This window comes from Ursus maritimus, unplaced genomic scaffold, assembly GCF_017311325.1.
Source record: "Ursus maritimus isolate PB19 unplaced genomic scaffold, ASM1731132v1 scaffold_5, whole genome shotgun sequence".
Classification (NCBI taxonomy): Eukaryota; Metazoa; Chordata; class Mammalia; order Carnivora; family Ursidae; genus Ursus; species Ursus maritimus.
The window spans coordinates 27,014,663-27,041,802 of NW_024426663.1; the positions used below are offsets into that span (position 1 = coordinate 27,014,663).

The window sequence follows — 27,140 nt, forward strand, 5'->3', positions numbered from 1 at the left end:
CACGACCCCGAGATCAAGAGTTGCTGCTCCTGGGACTCAGCCAGCCAGGTGCCCCTAAAATTCTGTTCTTATAACTATGGTAATCTTGGTTTTAAGGAGGCTAACATACATTTAATTTCACAACTTTATATAATTTCAGATTAAACACACAAAAAGAATTCTCGTTACCTTAGTTTAAGGAGTGGCTGAGTCACCCACTTCTTTAATTTCCGTCTCCCAAATGAAGTTTTAGTATGGTCTAAGACCCAAAGTAAACTTCCTTTGGTTTTCATGTCAGTCTAAGAAAAACCAGAAGAAAAGTTTTATTAACTGGACATTGTATTTGTACCAAAACTGCTAGCTGCTCATGTGCCTTAATTTTTCCATATACCCCAATTTTAAATGTGACCGATGCCTATCATAACGTATGGCTCACACAGGTGTTGATTTAATGTTTGACGAACACATCTACATATGAACACACATACACAATATAAAGTATTGATATTTGCACAGAAAAGGGACAGTCTATGTGCAGTTTTGGTTAACTAAGAATATTCAGAAATCTTTTAAAATATATGCTTGTCCTAAGCATCTTAAAAATATAGAGTTTTCTGCCTTGGGAAGTACAGTGAAGATAATTTAACTTCCTTTGGCAATTCAGTATCCTCCACAGCCTCAGATTTCTACAGACTGGTGTTCCCGTGAAAACACTGAACAAGTAGAAGGTACTGGAGATGGAACTAAACTTGAACTGCACTCTAGGAATTCACCCTGGAAAGATTTTATTTTAGTCCGCTTTATTAAATCCTCAGTAAAAAATTATCGATCTATGCTTTGCTACTTCAAAGTTGAATGACTAAAAAAAAAAAATTAACTAGAGATGATAGTTAATTTTAACCAAGGTTTCACTGCATTATAAAATGTCAATTAATAGGTTTAAACCTATGTCTTCAGGGTCTGCCTACGAGCTCTTCTTTATGCAAGAAATGTCCTTTTCTTCCTACTACTTACTTCCTATCAGGCAATGTATACTGAGTTGATGAGAAAGATCTGAGGGAAAAATTCTCAATTTCCGGATAATGTAATGACAAGATCAAAATGTTATGGAATTAAAGTAAGGTTGACTCTAGTATACAAGGATAGCTTGGAAGAGGAAGAAACTACATGAGAGAAACTAGTTAGTAATATACAAATCTAGGAGTCAGGAAAATAAATTCAGCATTTACTTTTAATTCACAACAGTAATATATATTTCTGAAGAGCTTTAAACTATTTAACTCAGATGGTTTAGCTTTTCAACTACTTAAATGATTTAGAATTGCTTTTTATTTCTATGGCTTTGTTATGAACATTATAGAAGATCTTATTTCTGAGTGATAATTTAATAAATGAAAACAATCAATTTAATGTCTCCATTATCTTCCTAATTCATCAATAAAGGGCAAATAAATAATGATGGAAGTCTGTGAAGTGAAATTTATGCATCTTACAATCTAACTGAATATCACAGTTACTTGTTTTATATACTGGATAATAAGACTGAAGACTTTCAAGAAAAGTTAAGCGTATGTAGAAAAAATATAATCAGACAAAAAATCCACTTTATATTAATTTTCAAAGATGATGCCTTTCCAAATATTTGATACAGAAATTATCAAGATGGGAACGTCACTTCAATAATTAAAAAAGGACAGCTCTACAGCCCCCAAGGTAACCCCCAGGGAAGTATTTCATATATTTGATTCTCAAAAAAATGGGTCCTGCAGTTATCAATTAAAAGACAGATGATGGGCAGAGTGATCAGTTAAAGACAATATTCTAGTTCTCACGTGCACACTTAAGAACAGACTGCGACCTTATTCCAATTTTTTTTCAAAACCATTTTGAATCAATTAGCCTCTATGTTTACCTGACCTGATTCTGTAGGATTTCAAGATTCCTTAATGTTGTTCCATTAATTGTCATAAATTCCATTTCACCAGACAACTGTTTAAAATTCCTGTAAAAGAATGAAATTGAGCCATGACATAAGTCCATAAAGAAATGTTAAAAGCTAAAACTAAATATTCAATACCATTATGACAAAAATGAGTTCTTTGATAGAAAATCAAATTAAAAGGAGCAAAACAAGTATTCACTGGGATACTGTCTTCCATTAATGCTGGTGCCATTAAACAGACTGATGCAAAAGGATAGTTGTCTCACACCATAAACAAGCACAAGGAAGTAAATGGTACCAACATCTCTTTTTTACATTTCTAGGAATAGAACCAAACATAGTCTTTTATCATCAGCAGAGCATGTGGTGGTGTCTTCAGGAAAAGCTATGCAATTAGCTAGAAAAATATGTCAAGATATTTTAAAACGTCCTCCTTATTCTTTAGCATGAGATCATCCTGATAAACCCTTTAACAGCTTTTAATCAACATTCTGATATGTACAACAAATGGTATTGACTCTATAATTAACAACACACATTAATGGAGCTAATGTTTTAGTGGAGTATAAAAATGAAAAAGTAGCAAAAATTATTTCCTTAAGCTCAAAGAGTTCACAGTCTATGCCCCTAAAACTAACCCAAATGAGATTAAAGTTCAATAAATTTCAAATAGACTTGAATATTGTGTTGCGATGATTAATAAGTGTATGCACAATTCCAATGCTGTCCTTAGCAGTCTTTCATGTTAAAAAGTATATTAATCAATGCATTACTAACGCAGTAATTCAATTTCCTTTATGTTTCTATCAACAGCTCTTACAGATTTTATAGCTTATTTTTAAAGGCAAGAAAAATAATGGCAAGTCACTAAGCCATTTGGAGGAAAAGCATGAATGTTTGCATTATAAACTACTAAACTTCTCACGTGGCTGTGGTAAGATCTAAATATAATCCAGGTTCCTAAGCCAGTTATGGAAACAAGGCTTCATCCAGGAGTCTGGAGCCTAAAGTCAGAGCCAGTGCTCACTGAGAAATGCCCTTCTCTCCAAGATGACTCCCCCAACTAAAACTCCAGGGCCCTGAAAAAAAAAGTACCTTCCAGCATATTAGGAATATTGCCTAGTAAGAACTGTTCTTTAGCAGCATGATGTCTCTGACAGGTTTGATGTAGCTGCCATGATAACCTGTTAATGATTTTGAGAGAGAAGCAACTCCAACGCTGATTGACAGCAGGTGTGTGCAGCTCTTTCACTCCTTCTTATAGCAGTTAACTTAATTTGCTTTGTATTACAGCAATTTCATGTTCTTCTGCTATCCACATTAACAGAGCTAAGTTCCTGGAAGGCAAGAGTTATTTATGTCATGCATTTTGTAGCACTCGTTGAGCCTAGCAGAACACAGACGCTCAAGAGATGTCCTCCATCTTCCTATGGGAAAGCCAGTTCGGGTTGGTTCCTTCGTTTCCTTTGAGTCCTAAAATCCAGAGATGTCCATAAAACACCCAAGACAAGAATAAAATGTAAAACGTTATTTTCAGGAAGAAACAATTAGGCAGTGATTTTCTGTGTAGCTGACAGGTGTTCACACACCTTTATGGTCAAAGATCCAAGTTAGAAGAATTGACAGCCTGGACTCGAGCTGATATCCAGCCAGTTCCCAAGTGTTGAGGCAGAAGTCCTCGCCTGTTCCTGACAGTTAGGTTGAACCTACACCCTAGCAGTGATTAACACATGAGTATGTTAATCAAAATCAAACACAGACGCTATAGGGATGTTCATCTGGTTTGAAAGGAAGACTAATCAAGAACCCATAATCCCATGGCCTTTTCTAAAAACATTTCAGTTAGCTGTCTTCATCTCCCATGAACAGCAGAGCTGTAACACAAATCGGTGGCATTTAAGATCTGTGGACTATCCAGAAATACTGTTCAATTGGCTTTACCCTCACAAGAACTAGTAAATCCAACAGTCCCTACGCTGAAGAATGGGGTTTTAGGTTTAGGTTTCTGAAAGCATCCTTGTTCCACCAATTAGTTGAGAGTTTTGCCACCTAATTCCAACTAAAAGTGAAATCCTGCTATTATGCCTCACATGAACCTCTGAAATAAGGTGCTGTCAGAACATTAAAAAAAAGAATTGGAATTTTATGGAGCTTACAGAAGAGTTAACAGGAGCTTAAAGAAAGTTAACAAGAGTTACCTTTCCCCTTTTGTGCCTGCTTGCTAAAAAGTATATGTGTGGCAGAATTTGGTTTGGACTAACACACAACCTCGTATAGACAGCACTGAGGGAGGAGTCTTAGAGCCCTCACCTATATTTTTACTGGATACAATTACTGGATATCTACAATACCAAAAAGAACCCAATAAACTGAACAACCAAACTGTCTTAAGTTAGCTCACAAAACTAGATCTTTAGAGAAAAAACTATAGGTTCCTTTATTAGCAGTATTAATAAGTTGCGCATGTAGTTTATTTTGTTTTAGTTTTTTTCCCTTACTAAACAAGTCCCCTGGATCTCAAAGTAGACATAGTGAGAAGAAAAGAGTTTATTTAAAACTGACATCTGCATTGATTTTAATAAAAAAGATCAACCACTGGGCAATATTAAATTGGAATGATTCCTATGGAACAATAATTATCAAGCAACATAAGAACTAAATATGCTTTTTTTTTTTTTTCAAAGATTTTACTTATTTATTTGACAGAGAGAAAGTGAGAGAGCACAAGCAGCGGACAGCAGTAGAGGGAGAGGGAGAGGGAGAAGCAGAATCCCCGCTGTGCGGGAAGCCCAACTCTGTGCTCTATTCCAGACCCTGAGATCATGACCTGAGCTGAAGGCAGACACTCAACCATCGGAGCCACCCAGGCACCCCAAGAACTAAATATGCTTTTGGGTTTCCCCATACTTGGTTGATAGTGTATTCTGGAGTTGGGACTCTTCTTCCCAAATACAAAAGAAATTTCCTTCTCTCAGTGCCTATTTCCATTAGGAATTAGATGGTTTTTTGAACTCAGGGTTGTATCCGCCAGCATCCTTAAGAATTCAACAGCATATGATCACTCATCTGAAATACTCAAGCAATTCTAAATTATTTATCCTTCTGGAAAAAGCCAAACTTTATATGCTTTGAAATGAACCTCATAAACAATGCCTGGCTAGAATTCATGCTGTGTGAACCTGGATGAAAATCCTACAAGTAACATGGGAAAATACTTCATTAATATTTCAGACAACAAAAAATACAAATGCTTTTTTTTTTCCCCTCAAGTTTTATAACGGGAGGAAAATGTCCTTGCTGAAAACTTGTCAGCAAAATTTAAGATTCTATATCATTCCTACACTGGTTTTTTTAAAAAGTGAAAACCAGTCTTTCTGATTTAGAGAGAGGCAGTTAAAGGTGCAGATCTTATCTGAAAGACCAACCCCTTACAAAGACCCTATTTAAATATAATTTGAAAATTGAAACAGGCAAAAAAAACCCACCCAACTACCACGTTACATGTGAAATCTATAGCGGAAAACAGTTCTCTAGGTACAGTTTTCAGAATTCAGACACTCGCCATTTGTCAAAACTTTTCAGGGTTAATTTAACTTATGAGTTACAAATTATGTATTACAAAACTTGTTTTATTGTAGATTCACTTCTAATTGATTTGTAACTAAACAAAATGACCATCTTTACATTCCTAACAGCTGCCAAGAGGAAAATAATAAGAAAGGTATATAATGAGTCCCCACAGTGATTCTCTAGGAGGACACACAGGACTCTGAATATAGCGGTACTCACAGCTATGATTTATTATAGTGAAAGGATACAAAGCAAAATCAGAAAAGGGAAAAGATACATAAGGCAAAGTCTGGAGGAAACTAAGCGGAAGCTTCTAAGAGCCCTCTCCTGGTGGAGTCACACGGGGTGTGCTTAATTTCTTCAGCTGTGAGTTGTGATGACATGTGTGAAATGTCCACCAGAGAAGCACATTAGAGACTCGGCACCTAGGGTTTGTACTGGAAGCTGGTCACACACACATCTTCTCCCTTACATGTACCAAAATTACAGCTCCCAGAAACAAGCAAGTAGTTAACATAAACCATGTTCTTTGCCAAGTTGAGGGAGAGTGAGCCAGCCATTCTTATCAGAAAATGCTGGATACTTTCCCAGATTAAAGGTCAAGCTTGCAAGTAGATCTTTCTAAGGATGGTTGTCTCATTGGGTCTGCTATGTTAACCATTATTTTTGCACATTTCTTTTCAAATTCTAGTTCTCTTCAAGTATATATGCTATGTTTATTCACTTCAATATCCCTTCTAGTTTACTCTTCACTCCTAAAGTGATCTTTTTCTTGAATACACAGTTCATTCTTCAATCCTATCATCTCATTTCAAAGCTTTCCTATTTCTCATTCTCATTTGTTCTTTCACCCCCAGTATCATTTTCTTAATGTCTTTTAGCTCATTTTGAAGAGGCAGGTTACAGTTTTTATTTCATTTGTGGGCACCTTTCCGGCATGCATTCATTTTCTCTAAGGACGTTATCTGGCTCCTTACTGTGTTTCTTCTTATAATTTTGTATAAGATTTGAATTTGGTTCTTTTTCTTTTAATTATAAGTGAAATTAATTTTCTGGAAGCTTTAGAACACAGGCATTGTTCTGGATAGCTGCTGTGACCTCACACATCTCCTTCTGTTGTTTATGTGTGATGTTCAATTATGGTACCTGACTTCTGTTTTCACTCATAAAAGATTAAATGCACGAGAACTGCCGTCTAACCATAAATGATTAGAAAACTGGACAATTTTTTTTTTAACTGTTGTCAGGTATTAGACATCAGACAGCACAGAACTGTGATCTCTGAGAGGAGAAAATAAATGAGGTAAATTATGACTGACTCTTTGGAGAGACCAAGGAAACTAGAATTTGTGAGACAGAAAGCCAGAGATGACAGAGCTGCACACAGAAGAGAGCTCCAAAGATTTGCAGAAGGATCCCCTCAAGACTGGCCAGGTACTGATCCTTAAAGGTGTGGGGGAACCTCCATGAGGTCAGAGAAAGAGCCACAAGAAAACACTAGGTCAAACAATAACCAGGGTTCACACAGGGCTTACAATAGTTGTCTCTCTGACCAACTACAGTGGAAATACATGGGCACTGGGTAGAAGCCTCAGAAGGGTATTGCTTTAGAAGTGGATAGAGACAAGGATTTCCCAACCTTGGTACTAATAAAATTTTAAATATATATATATGTAGATATATGTAGTTATCTATCTACCTATATATATAGAGAGAGAGATATTATACTGAGATATAATTTACATACCACACCATTTATTTGGAGGGTGTAATTCAATGGTTATCAGTAATATTAACAAGGTTGTTCAATCATCATTATGTAATTTCAGGTATTTGCATTACTCCTCCCCCCCAAAAAAACCTCTATACCAATTTGCAATCATTCTCCATTTCCCCCAACGGGAACTGCTCTTGGAAACCACTGATTGGCTTTCTCTCTATATGGACTTGCCTATTTTGGATATTTCATGTGAGTGGAATTATACCGTATGTGTGTGGTCTTTTGTGATGGCTTCTTTAACATATCTTTAACAGAATATCTTCAAGGTTCATCCATGGTGTAGCACGTACCAGTATTTCATTCCTTTTTATGGTGGAATTATATTCCATTTTATGCATATTCCGTATTTTATATATCTATTCATCAATGGATGGACATTTGGATTGTTTCCACTTTTTGGCTACTATGAATGATACTGTTATGAACAGTCACATACAAATTTTTGTGTGGACGTATGTTTTCATTTGTGTTGAGCACATATCTAGGAGTGGATAGCTGGATTATATGGTAAGTCTATATTAAACACTGTGACGAACTACCACAGTGTTTTCCAAGGTGGTTATAACCATTTTACATTCCCACTGGCAATGTATGAGGGTTCTAATTTGCCCACATTCACACAACACCTGTCTGGTTTTTTAAATTATTATTATAGCTATGCTAGTGAATATGAAGTGGTAGCTCACTGTGGCTTTGATGTGACTTTATCTGATGCCTAATGATGCTGAGCATTTTTTCATGTGCTTATTGGTCATCTGTATATGCTCTCTGGAGAAATGGCTATTGAGTTATTTTTTATGACGTGAGGTAATGTAATACAAAACTCACTCTTTTGCATAGATAACCAGTTATCCATGAGGTCAAGGCAAGAACCACAAGAAAACACTAGGTCAAACAATAACCAAGGTTCACACAGGGACTTGTACTGGAAAAAACAAGCAAGCAAGCAAGCAAACACTATTCTTTCCACCACTGAATGCTCTAACACCCTTGTTGGAAATCAATTGACAAAACATGAATAGTTTATTTCTGGACTCTCAATTCTATTTCACTCATCTGTAGGTCCGTCTTTATGCCAGTGCCACACTGTCTCGGCTACTGCTGCCTTGCAGCAAGTTTTCAAACGGGAATGTGAACCTTCTGATTTTGTTATTCTTTTTTTTAATAATAATTTTTTATTATGTTATGTTAGTTACCATACAGTATATCCTTAGTTTTTGATGTAATGCTCCATGATTCATTATTTGCGTATAACACCCAGTGCACCATGCAATACGTGCCCTCCTTACTACCCATGAGAGACTGTGGACTCAGGGAAACAAACTAAGGGCTTCAGAGGGGAGGGGGGCTAGGGTTAGGGATAGGCCAGTGATGGGTGATATTCTTTTTCAAAATTCTTATAGCTATTCTTCGGCCCTTGAGTTTTCATAAAATTTTAGGATCAGTTTGTCAGTTTTGCAAAAAAACCAAGCTGGGATTTTGATACAATTATACTGACTCTGTAGGTCAATTTGGGGAATACTGCCATCTTAGTTAAGATTAAGTCTGCTGATCCACTAACCTAGGAAGCCTTTCCACTTATTCAAGTCTTCTTTTAATTTCTTTCAACAGTGTTCTATAGTTTTCAGAATACAGGTTTTCTATTTCTTTGGTTAAATGAATTAAATATTTTATTCTTTTTGATGCTATTGTAAATGAAATTCTTTTCTTATTTTCATTTTTGGATTCTTCATTGCAAGGTTATAGATACACAGTTGATTTTGATTTTGGTATATTGATCTCATACCCTGCAACCTCATGAACTCATTTTACATGCTTTAATCGTTTTTTCGTGAATTCTTTAGGATTTTCTATACATATTTTCACGTTCACTGCAATAGCAGAATTTTACTTCTTCCTTTACAATTTGGATGCCTTTTACTTTATTTTCTTGCCTAATTGTCTTGACTAGATTTTCTAGGACAATATGCAACAAAAGTGGGAAAACACTGCTTCTTCTTATTCCTGTTCTTAGAGTGGAAGCATTCATTCTTTCCCCCATTAAGTATGATGTTAGAGTCTGAGGTTTTCACTGATGGCCATTATCAGGGTAAGGACATTCCTTTCTAGCTCTAGTTTGTTGACTGTTTTTATCATGAAAGGGAGCTTTAACTGGCTGTTGAGATGCTCCTGTAGTTTTTAATCTCTTATTATACTGATACAATATATTACATTAAATGACTTTCAATTTGTTAGACCAAACCTATAGTCCTAGAATAAATCCCATAGTCATGATATATAATCCTTTATATTGTTGGATTCCATTTGCTCGTATTTTTTGAGGGTTTTTATGTCCATATTCATGTTAGTCTGTAGTTTCTTCTCTTGTGGTGTCTTTAATGTGATTTTGGACTATTGAATTTGGGGCTAAATAATTATTTTTTGTAAAGGGATATTCTGTGAATTTTAGGATATTCAGCTGCATCTCTGGTCTCTACCCATTAGAGGTCATTAAAATAATTATAAAATTCACTTTCACTAGTGAAAGTAAACACTCTATGTTATCTTTCTGTTATAATAAGTTTTCTAAGAAAAAGCTCTTACAGTTTCCCTTGGATGGATTTTGTCAATCTTTTCTAAATTTCCAAAACCCATGTGAAGTTCTGACCACAGCAATCTTAATAAAAAGTCCTCTGAAATGACAAAAGCCCTCATTTCCAACACCAACAAAAATGCCAATTTCTTTAAAACTTCATAAATCTGGGAATCAGGCTAATTCTGTCATGATGACTAATATCCCTTACATTCTATTTATTCTATTATACCATTTTGCTCTGGAACAAACCTACTTAAACTCTCAAGAGAAACTTGGAACCTCAAAATCTGACCTAATAAAACCTCAACCCATTCTTGAGAATACCTAAAATATGCATTTTCTCTAATAACCTAAAATTCTATTGTAAAGGTGCACTTTTAAATAAATGTATATCAAGATTTTTATGAAATATACAAAAGTTTTTGTGTAAGCATTTGCCATACAAGGCAACTAAGTTTTTCCCCATTAACACAGCTCTTCAAGTAAATCTAATCATACTCATGCTGATGAACTTTTAAAGTAATATAACTGAATTCTAAATACACGAGAAGAACATTGTTGTTTTCCAAAGTAATCACTTTGAACGCAACATGCTTTTTCCAAAATATAACTGTGGAATTACTCTTCTGGAATTATCTTCAAAGTCGAATCACATCCCATCCATATAACATCACTCACATTTCATGTTTAAGCAAAACAACATTACCAGTTTGATCACCACATTTATTCATTAATCTTGGCTCCCAAGGACATTTTGGCAATTTCCAAACAAGTACAATCACAGGATAAAGAATTCCTTCCTTCTCTCCTTTTCTTCCATTAATGCTATATTTACTGACTCCCTGCTTGGTGCTGGGTAAATGCTGGGTGATAAAAATTTATACCATATGAGGATGTTTTACTATGGATCTCCATCTTTGTCTCTGGCTCTATGGCAATGACAAGAGGGGATCACCCAACCAGCAGATTAGACACATACTAAGTCATCAGCAGATTCAGTTCCCTGACCACTGCCCACCACCACCATCAAACACAAAATGAGAAGAGTTCAGCTTCACATAATTTATCAAGTTAGGTAATTTAAAAATAAACTAGTTTAATTTCAGTACAAATAAACATATTTTACTATTCAGCATTATTTTTACTTTGAATATAAGGAGGACGCAATAATGTTTTCAGAGCCAAATTCATCTACTTCTATATACATCAGAGCCTGATTTTTTTTAAAGTTTTTCTATTCCAAAATTAATATTTCATTCCTTGGTGATACGGGAACAGAAACAAGTCTTAATGGGCAAGCTATAGTCACCAATTCTACCTCACTCAGAGGCGCTCCCTATCATGAAGAAGAAAGAAGTCAAATGGTAGTCAGTTTGCCATCCTTTCTTCATGGGGCTCCAACACAGTCAACCATATGGATCAATACCTGCAATAAGTCTCCTATTATTGGAGCTTGAAGTGCAACCTGATGAGGTATAATACCAGGCTGATACTTTTTAATTAAACATTTCAGTCATACTAAAATATATATAAATATAGTATCCAAGTTAAAAAATAAAACATCAACTAGAATTCCCTTGTGCCATTTCCCTCACCAACCTTCATTGCTTCTCCTCCTTCTCCACTGGAAGAAATCACTCTTCTGAATTTGTTGTTCATCATTTCCATGTAAGTTTTATATCTTCCCTATATATGCATGTATTCATAAGCAATATTCCTAAGCACTACTTAAACAGTGACTTTTTTACATGTTTCTAACTTCATATAATGGCGTGTACCATGTGTCCTTCAGTAATTTGATTTCTGGCTCAATATAATATTAATATAATTTTTAAAATATTGATACATGTAACTCCAGTCCATTTATTTTCATTGCTATATAACATTACACTGCAGGAATATAACACAATAAATCCGCTCTCCTGTTGATGGATATTTAGACTGATTTTGAACAGGACAAAACTGCTTCCAGAGAAACGATGTTCTGTTCTATCCTAAATACTACGCACAAGGGACCTTTCTTGTCCCTCCCCAACACCCCCAAACCAGTACCACCTCTTTGTACCCCAACTCATGTTCAACCATTTTAGTGAAATAGCTCTTCTCTGTCCACCCAACTCTGCACAACAGAAGAAGCTTACTTATCAAGCATCAAAATGGTAAAGGTTAATTCTTCACAGAGCCAAAGCCCAGGGGCTGGTGAAGGTGAAATACAGAAAGGCAAGGAAGTTGTCCCACTACCTTTTATTATTCCACTGGTTTTTAAACTAACATCTTCCTAGAATGGCAACTGCGAGTTTTAAATCTCTGAACTCCACAAAGTTAATCACTCTTTTAAAAAGCTATGTTAGTAGCTATCTTCTTCATCTCCAACTTTATGGTCTATGAAATAAGAACTGAAACCAGGAATAAGAAGTTTTATGAATGCTTCTTAATACCACTTTCTAACTCCACTTAATATTACTTGCCAATTAACTGTGCTTTAGTATTCAGTATATTAAATAGCACAAATTGACAGAATTCGTAAGGATTCTATAAATATTTTTATATTAATATTTTTCACATGAACATACCAGTTCTTTCTTGCCCCCAAACAGAATATTCTATAAGGGCACCTGCGTGGCTCAGTCAGTTAAGCGGCCGATTCTTAATTTCTGCTCAGGACTTATTATCGGGATCCTGGGATAAAGCCCCACCATCGTGCTCAGTGGAAGTCTGCTTGAGGATTCGCTATTCTCTCTCTCCTTCTCCCTCTGTCCCTCCCCACTGCTTGTGCTCTCTCTAAAATAAATAAATCTTAAAAAAAAATATTCTATCAATAGTAGGTGCACTTGTCTGAGTACAGTACTTATCAAATTCAATATAAGAAATACTTTTATAGACTGAATTATGGAGAGAATGAATTACACTCTAAGGCTGGACTTATTATATTCAGTCATCTGGTTTAATGTTGACACACATTAGAAAACAGAAGATAACTTTCTGTCAGCCAATAGTCAAAGAAAAAGGCAGTAATGTCAAATTTCTCAGATGCTCTTATTTCTAAATGAACCCATGTGAACTTCAAGCCAAAAGAAAACAAGAATTTCTTTTTAAAGGAAATTTTTAAAATATAATTCTCCCCCCCCCCTTTTTTTTTTTTTGAGAAATCACTTACTTGGGCTGGGAAAGCACCTTTTCCAAGTTAAATTCTTTGAGGTATCTTATTATGGCAGCCAAAGAGCAAATCACAGGCTTCTCCAAGTTAATGATGCCAGAAAAACTTTGAGAAGCTAAAAAACAGAATATATAGTTTCATTAAAGTTATTGCTGACCATTATTAAAAACGAACTTTAAGTTAAGTGAAACTTAGTTTATGGTTACTGAAATAATAATTTAGACAATACCTCCTAAAATTGCCTTTTGGAAAAATGTAGAAGATTACAAGTACCCAGGTCATGGAAAAATGGGCATTTTCTGATGGTGAAATAAGCCCGTTTTGGGAGAGCAAGAGAACAACTTTTTCAAATATAAAATGCCCATCCCCTTTGATCCAGAAGTACTCTAAAATGCATGTCAAAGATGTGTATACAAGGAAGTGAGCTGAAAACCTTTTGTAATAGTAAAGTCTACACACAACCTACGTGAACATCAGGAGAGTACTAGTTAAATAAATTTTGGTAAGTCCAGATTATTTTGCATCTACTAACAGACACAGAAAACTCTCCACAATATACTGCTGAGTGAGGGTGAAAAAAAGTTGTACAATCTTGCCATCTGGTCTCCCAGCTTCATTCCTGTGCCCTACAGGGTATTCTCAACAGAGCAGCCAGAAGAATCCTTTTAAAAATGTACATCAGACCATTAGACTACTTTGCTTATAAAAATCCTCCAACATCCCCAACTCACTGAGAGAAGCAGCTCAAGTCCTGACAGGGGTCTTTAAGGCCCTGCAACCTGCCTTCCAGATCCCCTTTATCTCTGAGCTCACCTCCTCATTCTCTCCCTTACTTTGTTCTAGCACCCAGGCTCCTTTTATTCCTTAAACATGCCAGGCACTTAGATATGTCGTACTTACTGGTGTCTCTGCCTAAAACACTGTTCCTTCACCTGTGTGTATGGCTTTACCACAACACTCCTTCAGTCTTCATTCAAATCTTTGCTCAAGTGCCATTTTCTCAGTGAGGCCTTACTTCACCACCCTATTCGAAAGTTCTCCCACTTCCCTGCCTTATTTTCTTCATAACACTTACCACTTTCAAACACACTAACTTGTTTTATTGTATGTATCTTCCCCTTTGAATGTGAACTCCAGCAGGGCAGGAATCTTTGATTTTTTTATTCCTTATTGTATGCGTGATGCCTTGCATAATAGGCAGTCAATAAAAATTAGTTGAAAGAATAAATCCAAGTTAGATGTAGTATACAGAATTATATGTGTATACTTATTTGTATGGATTTGTACCTATAAAAACTCTTAAAGATCTGGGGGGAGGGACTTTTTTTTCCTTATGCACAACTCTGTTTGGACCTTTTTTTGCAATAGCCATTTATTACTTTCAGAAATTAAAAAAATTACAAAATATCCTCTATATATCAGTGATACTAAGTACATTAATTTCTATTGTGGCTTTTTATAAAACCAAGGTGTAAAGAAAGAGTTAACAAAACTCTTCCCCCTTCTGAGAATTTCACCTTTAACTTTGTAGCTCTTTTCCCCAGGAAACCTGATAAAAATGAAGTGCCAATGTGTTATGAGGTAACATTGTATATGGTAAGAATGACCTGAAACTAGTAAACTGCATCTGAACTAAGAAGAATTATAAACACCTAATTCTAGAGAGGTTGGCCTTCTCTGAGTACATGGACTCTATGCCTGGGTAGATTCTGATGAGTATCTCCTGTCTTTGCAGCTGATTTGTCACTTGGCAGGAGGTGAAGGTGGGGGGAAACCGTCCTGTCTTTGCAGCTGAATTGTCACTTGGCAGGGGGTGAAGGTGGGGGGAAACTTACGCTCGCTCTCAAGGGCTCTACGGGGCTACAAACCCTGTGGACTATTCCCACTAACAGGAACAAGTGCCCCCCACTGGCAAGCTGGTTTCCTATCCCATACACTTCTAAATGAATGTGATGTCAAAGTGGCTTATGGTAGTCTTGTCTTTACTTGAGCGTAAGACAACAATCCCTTGGTGACATCGCAGAATGTGTCAGAATGGGTTACCCTCTCAGACACTCAATTCAACTGGACACCGGGAGATTAAAAGGGATGGGGACAAAAGTGCTAACAAGACACTGGTGCCTGTGAGGGAGCCAAGGTGAGACTGATCTATCCATGGTCTAACGGTGAAAGCCTTGTAGCATGTGATAAGATATACAAATGAACCTTAACAGAGTAAGCTGGACCAGCGGGAAGGAGGGGTACAGACTAAGTCAAGCACTGATACCTGGTTGAGGACATGGAGATTAGATGGTTACTTAACATATTAATACCCTGTCATTAATGTTCTGGTATTTAAATTACGGCAAGCAATCTAACAAAATACTAGCCTTTATCAGGAGATTCATCCAAATACTCTATTAAATTGCAAAGAAAATAATGGGCCATTTTGTAAGAGAGGCAAAAGGAAGGTTGGCCTGTAACTTACACTCTAATGAATATGTCAAAAACATCAAGTTACTAGATGGTCATAACGACAAAGGAAGAAGATGCAAGGTGTTTTTGATGAGTGCAAGAAAAGTGAACTCTTGCCTCTACTTCTGCCAGTTATTTATTGGTAACTGCCTAGTTTTCATTAAATTGAAAGTCAAACTTACATCTTTATCCAAATCGCAACTCAGTTAATTTGAGGACATTAAGGCTAACACATACAAAATATTTACCTTGGGTGTCAACTGCATCTTTTGCATAAAACTCTGTAACTGCCTGGAAAGCATGGCTGTATTCAAAATACACGTTATCCATCCGTTCTACTCGAATTCTGTCATCCCGCACACTAAAAGAAAAAAAAATGAAGATTTCAAAGATAATTATTCATAATCTTGAACTATCTATATTTAGGCCTTGGCCTGACCAAAAAAAGAAATTCATTCTTTATTCTCCCCCAAGTTGAAAAAAAAGAGAAAGATTTCAAATTTCCTTGTCAAAAGGCCCCATTTCATAAAAGGTCCCATTTCATAAAATATAATTACAACTTTTACCACTGCGATTATCAAGAACTCACTGAAATTAAGGTCAATTACTTTGATAAATACAAAAGGGAGAAAACTGGAAAAGCATCATTTTAATTTAATCACATCATTTGTTTAAATACTCTACCAATAAAATACATCTTTCTCTGAAATGGCATCTTTTTGTTAAGTCCACTTCTACCACAGTGCCCACTGAAACACAGTAAATTCCCCCTAGGTCAAATCTCACTATTTAAAGTAGTTCTACAGTCTCTTTAAAACTGCATGCATGAGCGTGTGGGTGTGGGTGTGTGTGTGCACGTGTGCGCACGCACGCCTGTGTGAAATTAAGTAAGAACATAAACAAAACCGTATCATCCATGCTGGGTAGTACGTTTTCTCTCTCATTTTCTGTTTCACTTGGCTCCCCATTTCCCCTGCCCCCCTCTCCTTCCCTATGACCTCACTCCCAAGCCATATTAACAGCCCAGAACAAATCCTTATTTTTTTCATGTTCATATGTTCGTACACAAGCATATATCACATACATATATATGTATATATGTATATATGTATATATGTATACACACACACACTCATACATGTCCTTGTTTTATAGAAATGGGATGACTTCATATAAACTTTTCTGCATCTTATTTTCTTCATAAACAGTAACTCTTGGAAATTCCTCCACATAAAGTGATCTACCTACAACTAATTGTTTTTAATGGCTGAAAAATATTTCATAGTATGTAAAAGCCGTAATTTATTCAACCGTTTCTTTATTATTGGATATTCACTTGATGTTAACACCTGTTGCATGTTGCTTTAGAACATTTTTATCTAAAAAAATAGAACATTACATTAAATAATTAATAAAACACTGCACACATCCCTCATCAGTCACATTCATCTCTACCATCTGAAAAAGTAAACACTATCTCTAATTTGGTGTATAGTATTACTACATATGTATTTATACTTTGCAATATACTTTAGCACCTTCATACAACATGCTGTTTTATTTCATGTTTTAAACTTTACGTAAGTGGTACTTTATTACACCCATCCTCCTATACTTTGCTTTTGCACTCAGTATTATAAGATTTATACATGAAGACAGATAAGCCTCTCTTAATTTTCAAGTACTGCTAAGTATTCCATTACTTCTCATGTTTTTTAATGAATTTTTAAGATTTGCTTTTCAAGTTAAATTCACCTGAATTTATTTTGGGGGATGGTATGAAGTTAGAAACAGTTTGACTTTCCATATGACTATCACTTAAAGATTAAAGCACCATTTATAGAACATTCCATCTTTTCCTACCACTTCATACTGCTGCCTCCAATGCATATCATATTTCTACATATGTGTGACTTTGTTACTGGCTTCTCTATCCTGTTCCACTGATCTTTTTGTATATCTCTGTATTGGGACTACAGTATCTTAATGCCCATGGTTTGGTATCAGTATCTGTGGCCGGGCCCCTACACCTTGCTTTTCAAGACTGTCTTGACTAGTCATGGGCCTTTGGCTTTCTTTATAAATTTCAGGTTCATCTTGTCAAATTAATAAAAACCTAATATTATTAGGATTTTGATTGGATATAAGTGAATTAATTTGGAGAAAAATAACTTAATAAATCAAGATATCCTATTGCTAAAGATAGTACAATTTTTCTGTCTTTTATATGTAATAATATTCTTTAATTTTCTCCATGTTTTATATTCCTTGGTTGTACTCACTCTTAGGTATATTATAAACTACTACTACTGTGAAGGGAAACATATTTACTAGAGGGTTATCATGGTATACAGAACCTATCGATTTATATATGTAGCAACTGTACTGAATACTCCAATTTCTTGGGTTGTATTGTCTGTGTATGCATTAATATCACCTGGGGAAAAAAAGGTATTTTTATCTCTCCCTCCCTCCCTATTCTTTTCTTGTTCCTATCTCATTACACTACTGGCTAAGACCTTCGGGTTGTGTTGAACAAAGGTATTGCTAATAGGCATCCTTTGTCTTCTCACTGACAATAATAGGGAGGCTTCTACAGTTTTACTCTTAAGCATGAGGCTTGCTATAGGTTTTGGAATAAATGACTTACTGGCCTAAGGTTTGGTAAGTTTCCCAGTTAGGGGGGAAAAACGTCTTTAGTCATAAAGGATGACTGAATCTTAACCTAATGTTCTTTCTACATGTGTTAAAATGATCACATGGCTTTTATCTCACTTAATTTCTTAATATAGTATTCGTATTTTTTGATGCTGAATAATCCTTGCATTCCTGGGATATATCATACTTGTCATGATGTTCTCTGTTGCTTAAAGTTATGAGCTTAATTTCTTAGTGTTTTGTTTTGTTTCCCCAGAAAACCTGTGCCAGCATACCTAGCTCCAAAGGCTTTTTCTGTTCTACTAGAAGACGAGGCTAGCATAAGCTGATTCAGGAAGAAATCTAAGAGGGAGGATTTTCTCCCATCTGTAGCGCTAAAGAAGGATTTTTTTCACCTTAATCCACCAGAGAGAGAGTATCAGACTAACTATTACAAATCTCTTATCAATTTTTATCTTCCTGTAGACTCCCTTAATACCTGGATTTTTAGAAGCCTGTAGCAAAGTTATTATTTAGCAACTCAAAAAGCAGCGAGTGACCTTACATGAGCTCCACAGTGATTTTGTACAAATTCCTAGAATGAACACAAGAGGCAGGTGGTTACTCAATTACTGTTCTAATTAACGTTTTGTTTGATAAGCAGATAAGGATTTAGAAACCCATTAAATTTGATAAAAATGGGCTTGTCAGTTATCCTTGAGGCTTTCATGGAAGCCTTACAAGAGCGTTAAACTCATCGTTCCGCAATCTGTATATTGAACATCTTCATGCAAACATTTTTTCCACAAACTGGTCGGAGTTACAGAATCTGTGTTTTGCCAGATTTCTTAATCAAAGAAAGTTACGGTAAATTAAATCACTATCTTTGAAACAAATGTCTACTTGAAACACTGTGTACATAATGAGTAATATCCAACCAGAAATTTGTCAAACTGGATTTCAGTAAAACTTCTGCATGAGCCACAGAACTGTCCATCTTGCTTTCCTGGAGCTAGTCATGGAAGACCTGCATCCGAATCGCCAGCAACATACATTAAAAGCATAGATCCCATGCCCTAAATGTGTTAAATCTGAATTCACAGGAGTTAAGGGAGAGGGGGTATTTTCATTTTCAACAGGGTTTTCAGAATGATTCACGGGCAAAATGCAGACTGAAATCAGTAGTCCGCAGGAACTATATGGCAGTCCCTGCAGGACCAGAGTACAAAGAGGAAATGGAAATCTTCTCCAACAATAGTCTATGTTTCAGCTGCTCTGTCAGAGGAGGACAGTAGGTACCTTTCCACCAAAACAATTAAGGAAGTCAACTGTGGTCACGTAACTGACCTGAGGCTAAAAAATTCTAAAAACACCCTCCCTTTCCCAATCTCTACAGAGGCTGTTTGTGGCCTGGGCTGAAGCCTCCTGAATGGAAAGGAGGCTGAACAGAGTCTATGCTCCTCCCTGGGCCTGGCCAGGGTGGTGACTCCCCTTCTGTGCTGGATGGGAGTGTGGTCAAAACAGGAGTCTCAGAGTCATTACAAGGGGTATGTGAAGCTGGACTGTTTTAAATTAAAACTTCTAATTTTAAAAAATCCTTTTCATATGTAACATGCCTTTCTGTTGCCAAATACATTGTTTTGGAAAAATTAAATGGTGATAAAACTCTCAACAAGTATGGAACCCACACTAAAATAAAGGAACTTCAGACCCAATAATATCTTTTAATGTCAACTTGAACATAAAACTGATGACTCTCTGGTGTTGAGTAACAGACCACCTACAAAGATCTTGATCTAACGTTCAATTGTGACCAAACAAATGTCAGCTTACCAATTTTATGATCTATGCTAACTTTAGAAACCATAATTTTTATAGACAAAAAGAGCCTTGTAAAAAGCTGACAATCTGCTATAGGAAAACTCACAAAGCCTCTTCTGACAGCGTTCTTACTGATAATAAAAATACTGATTGAGTTCCAAGCTTCCCGGCTGAGTGATTAATTCTCTCCTCTGAGGATAGAATCTAAGAGAGATCCAGAGTGAATAAAACAGGCCATGTAATAGAGTTACAATGTCTCTATATTAGAATTAGTATGAGATTCATTAATTTTATCACCACGTATAGTAAAGATCTATAGGAAGACTAATATTAAGAGCATGATGCGAAATTAAAATTATGATGACAACCATTACCAGACAAATATCAGAATAACTAGCCACAAAAACAGCAAGGAAAAAGGCCACATAAAGATTCTTCACAAGATATAAAAACAGAATAAAATGATGTGGACAAACTAATATCAAATATATCTGCCCAAACAAATGTAAATGGGGGTCAACTTACTTATTAAAAGAGAGCTGATCTCAGATTGGATTACAAAGGGGAAAAAAAAAACCTCTGTGCTACAAACAAGAGTAAAACTTACAAGAAAGTAATTCAGAAAGGTTAGAAATAGTGCGCCGGGGTGGCTCAGTCGTTAAGCGTTTGCCTTCAGCTCAGGTCATGATCCCAGGGTCCTCGGATCAAGTCCCACATCAGGTTCCCTGCTCAGCGGGAAGCCTGCTTCTCCCTCTTCTACTCCCCCTGTTTGTGTACCCTCTCTTGCTGTCTTTCTCTGTCAAATAAATAAATACAACTTTAAAAAAAAAAAAGGTTCTAGACTTAAAAAAAAAAGGTTAAAAATAAAAGGATAGCTGAAAAAATAATTTGTCTAGATGGATATACTAGTCAAATGTAAATAAAAAGAAAGTACTGAACAAGATTTTATTATCAGGGAAGACAGAATTCAGGACAAAAAGCATTAAATAAGAAAAAAGAGGTGCTTCATACTAATAAAAAGGATGAGATGAAAGTCTTTTCACTCCACATCCTTAAGATACTCTTACATTTTTGAACCTCTAAAATATACTACCTCTTCAAAAAATAAAATTGTTTATTAGAAAAGAGCAAGAGAAAGAGAAGGAAAGAGTAGATTACAGAATTTATGCAGGAGCTGCCAGATGTTCATCCATTTCCCTGGACTTGAACCTAGGAGTCTGGGAGTCCAGGAGTACAGGGACCAAGTGGCTGGAGCCATCCTGCCACCTAGTGGAACATGAGATGAAAGTGAACACAAGGAGGAGAGACAAAGGATCCTAAGTCCAGCCACACCTGATTCTAGCCTACCTTCCAGCTTTTCACTTACATGAAATTCACTTACATGAATTCAAAAAATTCAGTAAGAGCTCACTGCAAAATGAGGGATTTTCAAAATGACAAAAGTAACCTTTTGCTGCCCAGAGACGGAAGTAGACACGATGACACAGATAGCTTCTAAGAAAGTTGGCAACCTCTCCCCAAGTCCACATGGCCAAGAGGGAACTGAGGCAAGGAAGACCCAAAGTTTGATTTTAGCTGGTAAGTCTGCTTTAGGTGAGACACGCAGAGTACAAGTCAGAGATTCTGGAGACCAGGAGGACCCTCCTCCCAGGACTAAAAACTAAAAGGAGATTTAGGGCCCCTGCAGGATTAGAGAGAGCAGAAGTAAACACATCAGACCCAGCCACAGAAGACTGGCTATTGGGGAGTGAGAGGGAGGACTGAGAAATTCCTCCCTCCCTGTGCAAGCTCCTTGAGTTCTCAGAACAGAGGCCCAGGGCCCAGGAACTAAACAAGGTCCGTATGCAGGGTGGCTGTGCCCTTCAGAAGAAAAGTGTGAAAAGGTTTTACCTTAATGTAAGAATTCTGTACTGCGTAATTCATGTCTTTCTAAAACTTTCTCTAGCCTTTTCTCCACTTTTGGTTTTACATTTTCTTCTTTTATAGTGATTGTTACTTTTTTTTTCCTTTTAGATAAAGCTGCATCAAAAAGTCACCAATCTGTCTCGGCAAACCTGACAGAAGAGTACTTCTCTCCGCAATGAGGTGAGAAAAGCTAAGAGGATTAGAGTACCCGGAACTTGGGAAACCAAAGGGAAAGGGAAGCGTGAAGGGGAAGGGAATGGAGGCAGAAAAACCCTAAAGGCCTCAAGAAGCCATTTATTTCTGCCCAGAGTCATGACCTCCCAGCTCATCTCCTCTGACCCTGGAAATCTCTAAAGATGAATTCTCTTGAACAACATTTGAAAACCTCCATCCTTGCTTAAACTTTCACCTCATCGCAGACATGGGTCTTTTTAACACCCATCTCCACATACCATACCCCAGCCGTTTGCGCACATTCTCATACAGAAATGGGCCAAGACTCACCTCTTCTAAGACGCTTTCCCAGAAGAAGAACCTCATGCTAGGAAGGCCTGCGCTTTCTACCAGACACATGGACTGCGGTTTGTAAAGTAATAGCTTTAGAAAGAAAGCCACTTTGTTTTAAACACACATGCTTTTTGTTAGAAACTTTACTGCCAGAGATAGAAATACAAACTGTAAAATGCATTATAAAGGAATGAAAATTTCATGAAATATTAACCAAAACAGTATGTCAACTATGCTATAAAACATGACTCCTTTTTAAGTCCAGAAACAGCGGTGAAGGAAGGGAATGGTTGCTTCCTTGCGTGTTTTTCCTGAGAGGCCACGTAACATAGTGGTTGAAAGCATGTGCTTCAGAGCCAGGAAGCCTGGACCAAATCCCAGTCCTGCTACTTACCAGTTGTAGAACCCTAGACCTAACATCTCTTTGCCTCAGCTTCCTCATCTATAAAATCTGTATTAAAAGAACAGCAGCTCCCTCACAGGGTGTTTGTGCAGATCAAATCAGTCAGTAAATATAAAGTGCTTAGAACAGTGTCTAAAACATATTGTTAGCTACTGCTACCATAATTACTACTATCACGGCTACTTAAGAATGAGAGAAAGGAGTAGTCGTGTACTCAAAGGAAAAGGGATAAAAGGGAGAGAGCTTTAGAACAGATGTAACTGGGCAGGATAGCCACAAAGTAAAAAACATGTCAGCAGAAAGGAATATTCTCCGTAGCTACCAAGAGCACCTTTTTCACTCCAAGGGAACAGAGGTGAGAGGGGAAAAGCTCATGTGTGATTTCAGAAACCACTGGACCTCCCCCGGCAATACCATCTCACCCATTTCTGATGCTTGAAAGGGTTTTAAATAGTGCAAAGCATTTTCAGGTCACAAGAAACAAGCTATTCTACACTTAAATGGCAGCCTTCAAAGACAAGAAAACAAAAAGGTGTAGAAAGTCTTACCTATACTCAGGTTATTTTTTAAAGTTAAACATAAGAAAAATTAACAACAGAAGTTACTAAGTTCTAAAATTGATTACTTAAGACGGTACCACTTGTGCAATACTTATTGATGTGCTTTCCCGGCTGTTCCACAAGCGCTTTAGCTTCATTTTTCTCACACAAGACAAAAACACATGTACATACACGCGGTCGTCTATTTTATATTCACCTCTAATTGGGTCTATTAGGGAGAAGCTGGCAGAGTGGGTTTCTAGAGCTCCCATCCCATCCACTCTAAGTCTCTAAAATGTAAATAACTTTTGAGACCAAAAAACAATACGAAGCACCACACTTTTTTAAAATGACATCCTAGAAAGTTGCTGTCTAAAATATCTACTTTAAGAACGTAAAAATCTAGGTCACTTTTCAAAGTTAAATTCAAAATAAAGCCTTTGGCAGCAACGTAATTTAATGTGGATAGAAGAGTCTTTTCAGCTACTGACATGAAAACAACTGGTAACTACGTGGAAAAAAGGAACTCCAATCCCTATACTCACACTATGCCCCAAAATTAAATCAAAATACTTAACAGAGCCAAAAGTAAAAATTAAAACTATAAAACTTGTAGCAGAAAACATAAAAAAATCTTCATAACCTTGAAATAGGCAAAGATTCCTTAGGTCACAAAAAGCACTAACCGTAAAAGAAGAAATTGACAAACATGATTTTCATCAAAAAAAACCATCTGTTTTTCTAAAGTCATCAAGAAAATTAAAAGGCAAGCTACAGACTGGGAGAAAATATTCATTATACATATACCTAACAGAGGATTTTTATTCAGAATGCAGAAAGAATTCTAATTCTTACAGCTCAATCAGGAAAGCAATCCAATTTCTTTAAATGGGCAAATAATAATAATAATATACGAATAGTCAGTAAGTACATGAAAACATTGGTCATCAAAAAAAAAAAAAATTAAACCCAAATGAGTCACCACTTCATACTAACTGTAACAGTTAAATTTAAAAGACTGGCAATACTAAGAGTTGGCAAAGATACAGAGCAACTACAACTTTCTTCCCTGCTGGTGGGAGTATATAACTGGGGAACTACTTTGAAAAATAGTTGGGCTGTCTCCTATACAGTCAAGTACATATTTACCATACAGTCCAGCAATTCCACTCCCCTAGGTATTCACCCAAAAGAAAAACATGTCCATGAAAAAACTAGTACACAAATGTTCTTGGCAGCTTTACCAAATATAGGCAAAACCACAAATGTTCAGCAAGTGAATGGATGAATATATTTTGGTATACTCATACAAAGCAATATTACTGAACAATTTTTAAAAACCTACTGATACACAGCAACATGGGTGAATTTCATAGGCATTATGCTAAAAGAAGCTGGACATAAAAGTACATGATTCCACTGATGTGAAATTCTAAGACAGCCTAATCGGATCAGTCTTCATGTAGACTAGGATGACGAGGCGGGAGTAAATGACTGCAAACAGGCACAGGGAACTTTCTGGGAATATGGAAATGCTCTACATCTTAATTGGGGGGCATTTATATTGATGTATATATTTTTCAAAACTGATTTGACTCATACACTCAAAATGTGTAAATCTTAGTGCATGTAAATTATACTTGATTAAAGTTTATTAAAAATAAAGCTTTTATAATTTATAACTGAATATATAATTTATAACTGAAAATTTTCTACTAAAAAACTGAACAATTACACTAACAAATTCCTGTGCAAATGTGTTTTTTTTTTTTTGTCAACGTTTATTTACTTATTAGAGAGAGAGAGTGAAAAGGAAAGAGAGAGCTCGTTAGCCTGGGGAGGGGCAGAGGGAGAGAATCTCAAGCAGATTCTGTGCTAAGCACGGAGCCCAAAGTGGGTCTCCATCTCATGACCCTGAGATCATGACCTGAGCTAAAATCAAGAGACGGACCGACTAAGCCACCCAGGCACCCCTCAAATACATATTTCAAATACATTTCTGGGGTAAGATTCTAGTACTTATTCAGCAAAAAGCAATGGTGTGGAGAAGTACCTCACTCTGAAAGAAAAATATTTAACTTCAAAAAGTACATCCAAATTTACATGCTTTAAGATGATCATAATTTAAATATTATCCACTATTTTTTATAATAATTTTTATTATGTTATGTTAGTCACCATACAGTATCCTTAGTTTTTGATGTAGTGATCATTCATTATTTGCGTATAACACCCAGTGCACCATGAAATATGTGCCACTATTTTGTATACAATCATCTTAACACAAGGTAGACCCTTTTTAAAAAAATAATTTATGCTTCCTGTGCTTAAAAAAATGTTTTTAATCACAAATATCACAAAATCATTACATGACATTGTATTTGCCTTTGAGAAAAAGCACACACACAAAAAAAAAAACCAACAAAAAACAAAAAAAAACTACTTTCCTCAGAACTCTATAGTCTTACATAATCTTGAACATGACTATCAGCATTAAAACATTCTTAGATCAGTGGAAATTCATCTCATTTTTTCATGCATGATTAAAAGCATTTTCTCAGCAACAGACACAAAATCAAGACTATTTCACTCAGATCATATGCCTTTTGAGTTCACTAACAAGCTCAAGTCTGTCTCAGACAACCTAAAGTAACTAATCTTCCTAAACTGTTTTTCTCTATAAATACTAACTCTGATATTATGCCCAGAAAGAGCTGTTCAAAAAACAACAAAACAAAACAAAACAAAAACAAAATCAACAAATTGACTACCTGGAATTCATAATACAATGAATAAAAAATTATAAACAAATAATACGTCAGTTAACTGGTATTTCCTTTTTCACTCAAGTCAACAAATCTTCACTGTGTAAATACTATAGGAAAAGAAAAAAGAAAAAAGTTCCCTGACCTGTATTACGGGTTGAATTCTGTCCCCTTAAAAATTCATATGTGGAAGTCCTAGCCACCAGCACCTCAGAATATGACCTTATTTGGAAATAAGGTCCTTACAGAGATAATCCAGTTAAAGTGAGGTCCATAGGCTGGGCCTTAGTTCAGTAGGACTAGTGTCCTTACAAAAAAAGCAAAATTTGGACATAAAGACATACACAGAAGAAAAAACAATAGAAAGAAACAGAGGAAGAAGTTAACTGTCTATAAGCCAAGGAAAGAAACCTGGAAGATCCTTCCCTCACAGCCCTTGGAAGGAGCCAACCCTGGTGACACCATGACTGAGGACTTCTGTCCTCCAGAACTGCGAAACAATACATTTCTGTTTGTTAAGCCACCCAGTCTGTGATACTTCGTTACGGCAGCCCTAGCAAACTAATTTACTCCAGTAAAAGGCTCAGCATGTATTTAGAGAGGCTTATAAACAAATCACAGGAATACCAAACAGATTGAGAGAAATGCTATGGAGGTATCCGCCAAGTTCAAGAGTGTGAATATTCCCACCATGGCTGGTTTTAAGCTACCAGTGCTTTAACCACCTGACAGCAAATTCCCGGAAATACAACAATCCATCCTCAAAGCTACTACAAGCCAGCTCCAGCACAGACCAAAAATGCAGGCATCAGTATTTAACATCCTCAGGCGATTCCAATTACAGCCAAGGTTAGACCGACAACTAAAAATTGCAGGGCAGCTTCATAAAAGCAGTAAGACTGTTCGGATACAGAAAATTTTACGATAGATGTGGGAAAAACACACTGCACAATCTAAGAATAGCTTAAGAATGGTAGAAAAATAAATGATGAATGAAAAATAAGAGCTAATATTTACTGAATACCATGTTCTAAGGACTGCTTTAAGTCCATTACATGTATTAACTAATTTAATCCTCCCTACAACTTTATGAGGTACTCGTATTG

The 27,140-nt window shown here is 36.3% G+C and overlaps 1 protein-coding gene across 5 annotated transcripts in view; it reads right to left on the reverse strand.

Annotated features, from left to right (window-relative positions):
• MSH3 (mutS homolog 3) overlaps positions 1 to 27,140 on the reverse strand; it is a 187,935-nt gene that overhangs the window by 118,125 nt on the left and 42,670 nt on the right. For all 5 annotated transcript variants that reach the window (XM_008711037.2, XM_008711036.2, XM_040622135.1 and 2 more), the window contains exons 9-12: positions 15,706 to 15,818; positions 13,004 to 13,118; positions 1,897 to 1,981; positions 169 to 278 (exon numbers count right to left, since the gene is read on the reverse strand). In XM_008711037.2, coding sequence (XP_008709259.2) covers positions 169 to 278; positions 1,897 to 1,981; positions 13,004 to 13,118; positions 15,706 to 15,818 — 423 coding nt within the window. The remainder of the gene's footprint in view (positions 1 to 168; positions 279 to 1,896; positions 1,982 to 13,003; positions 13,119 to 15,705; positions 15,819 to 27,140) is intronic.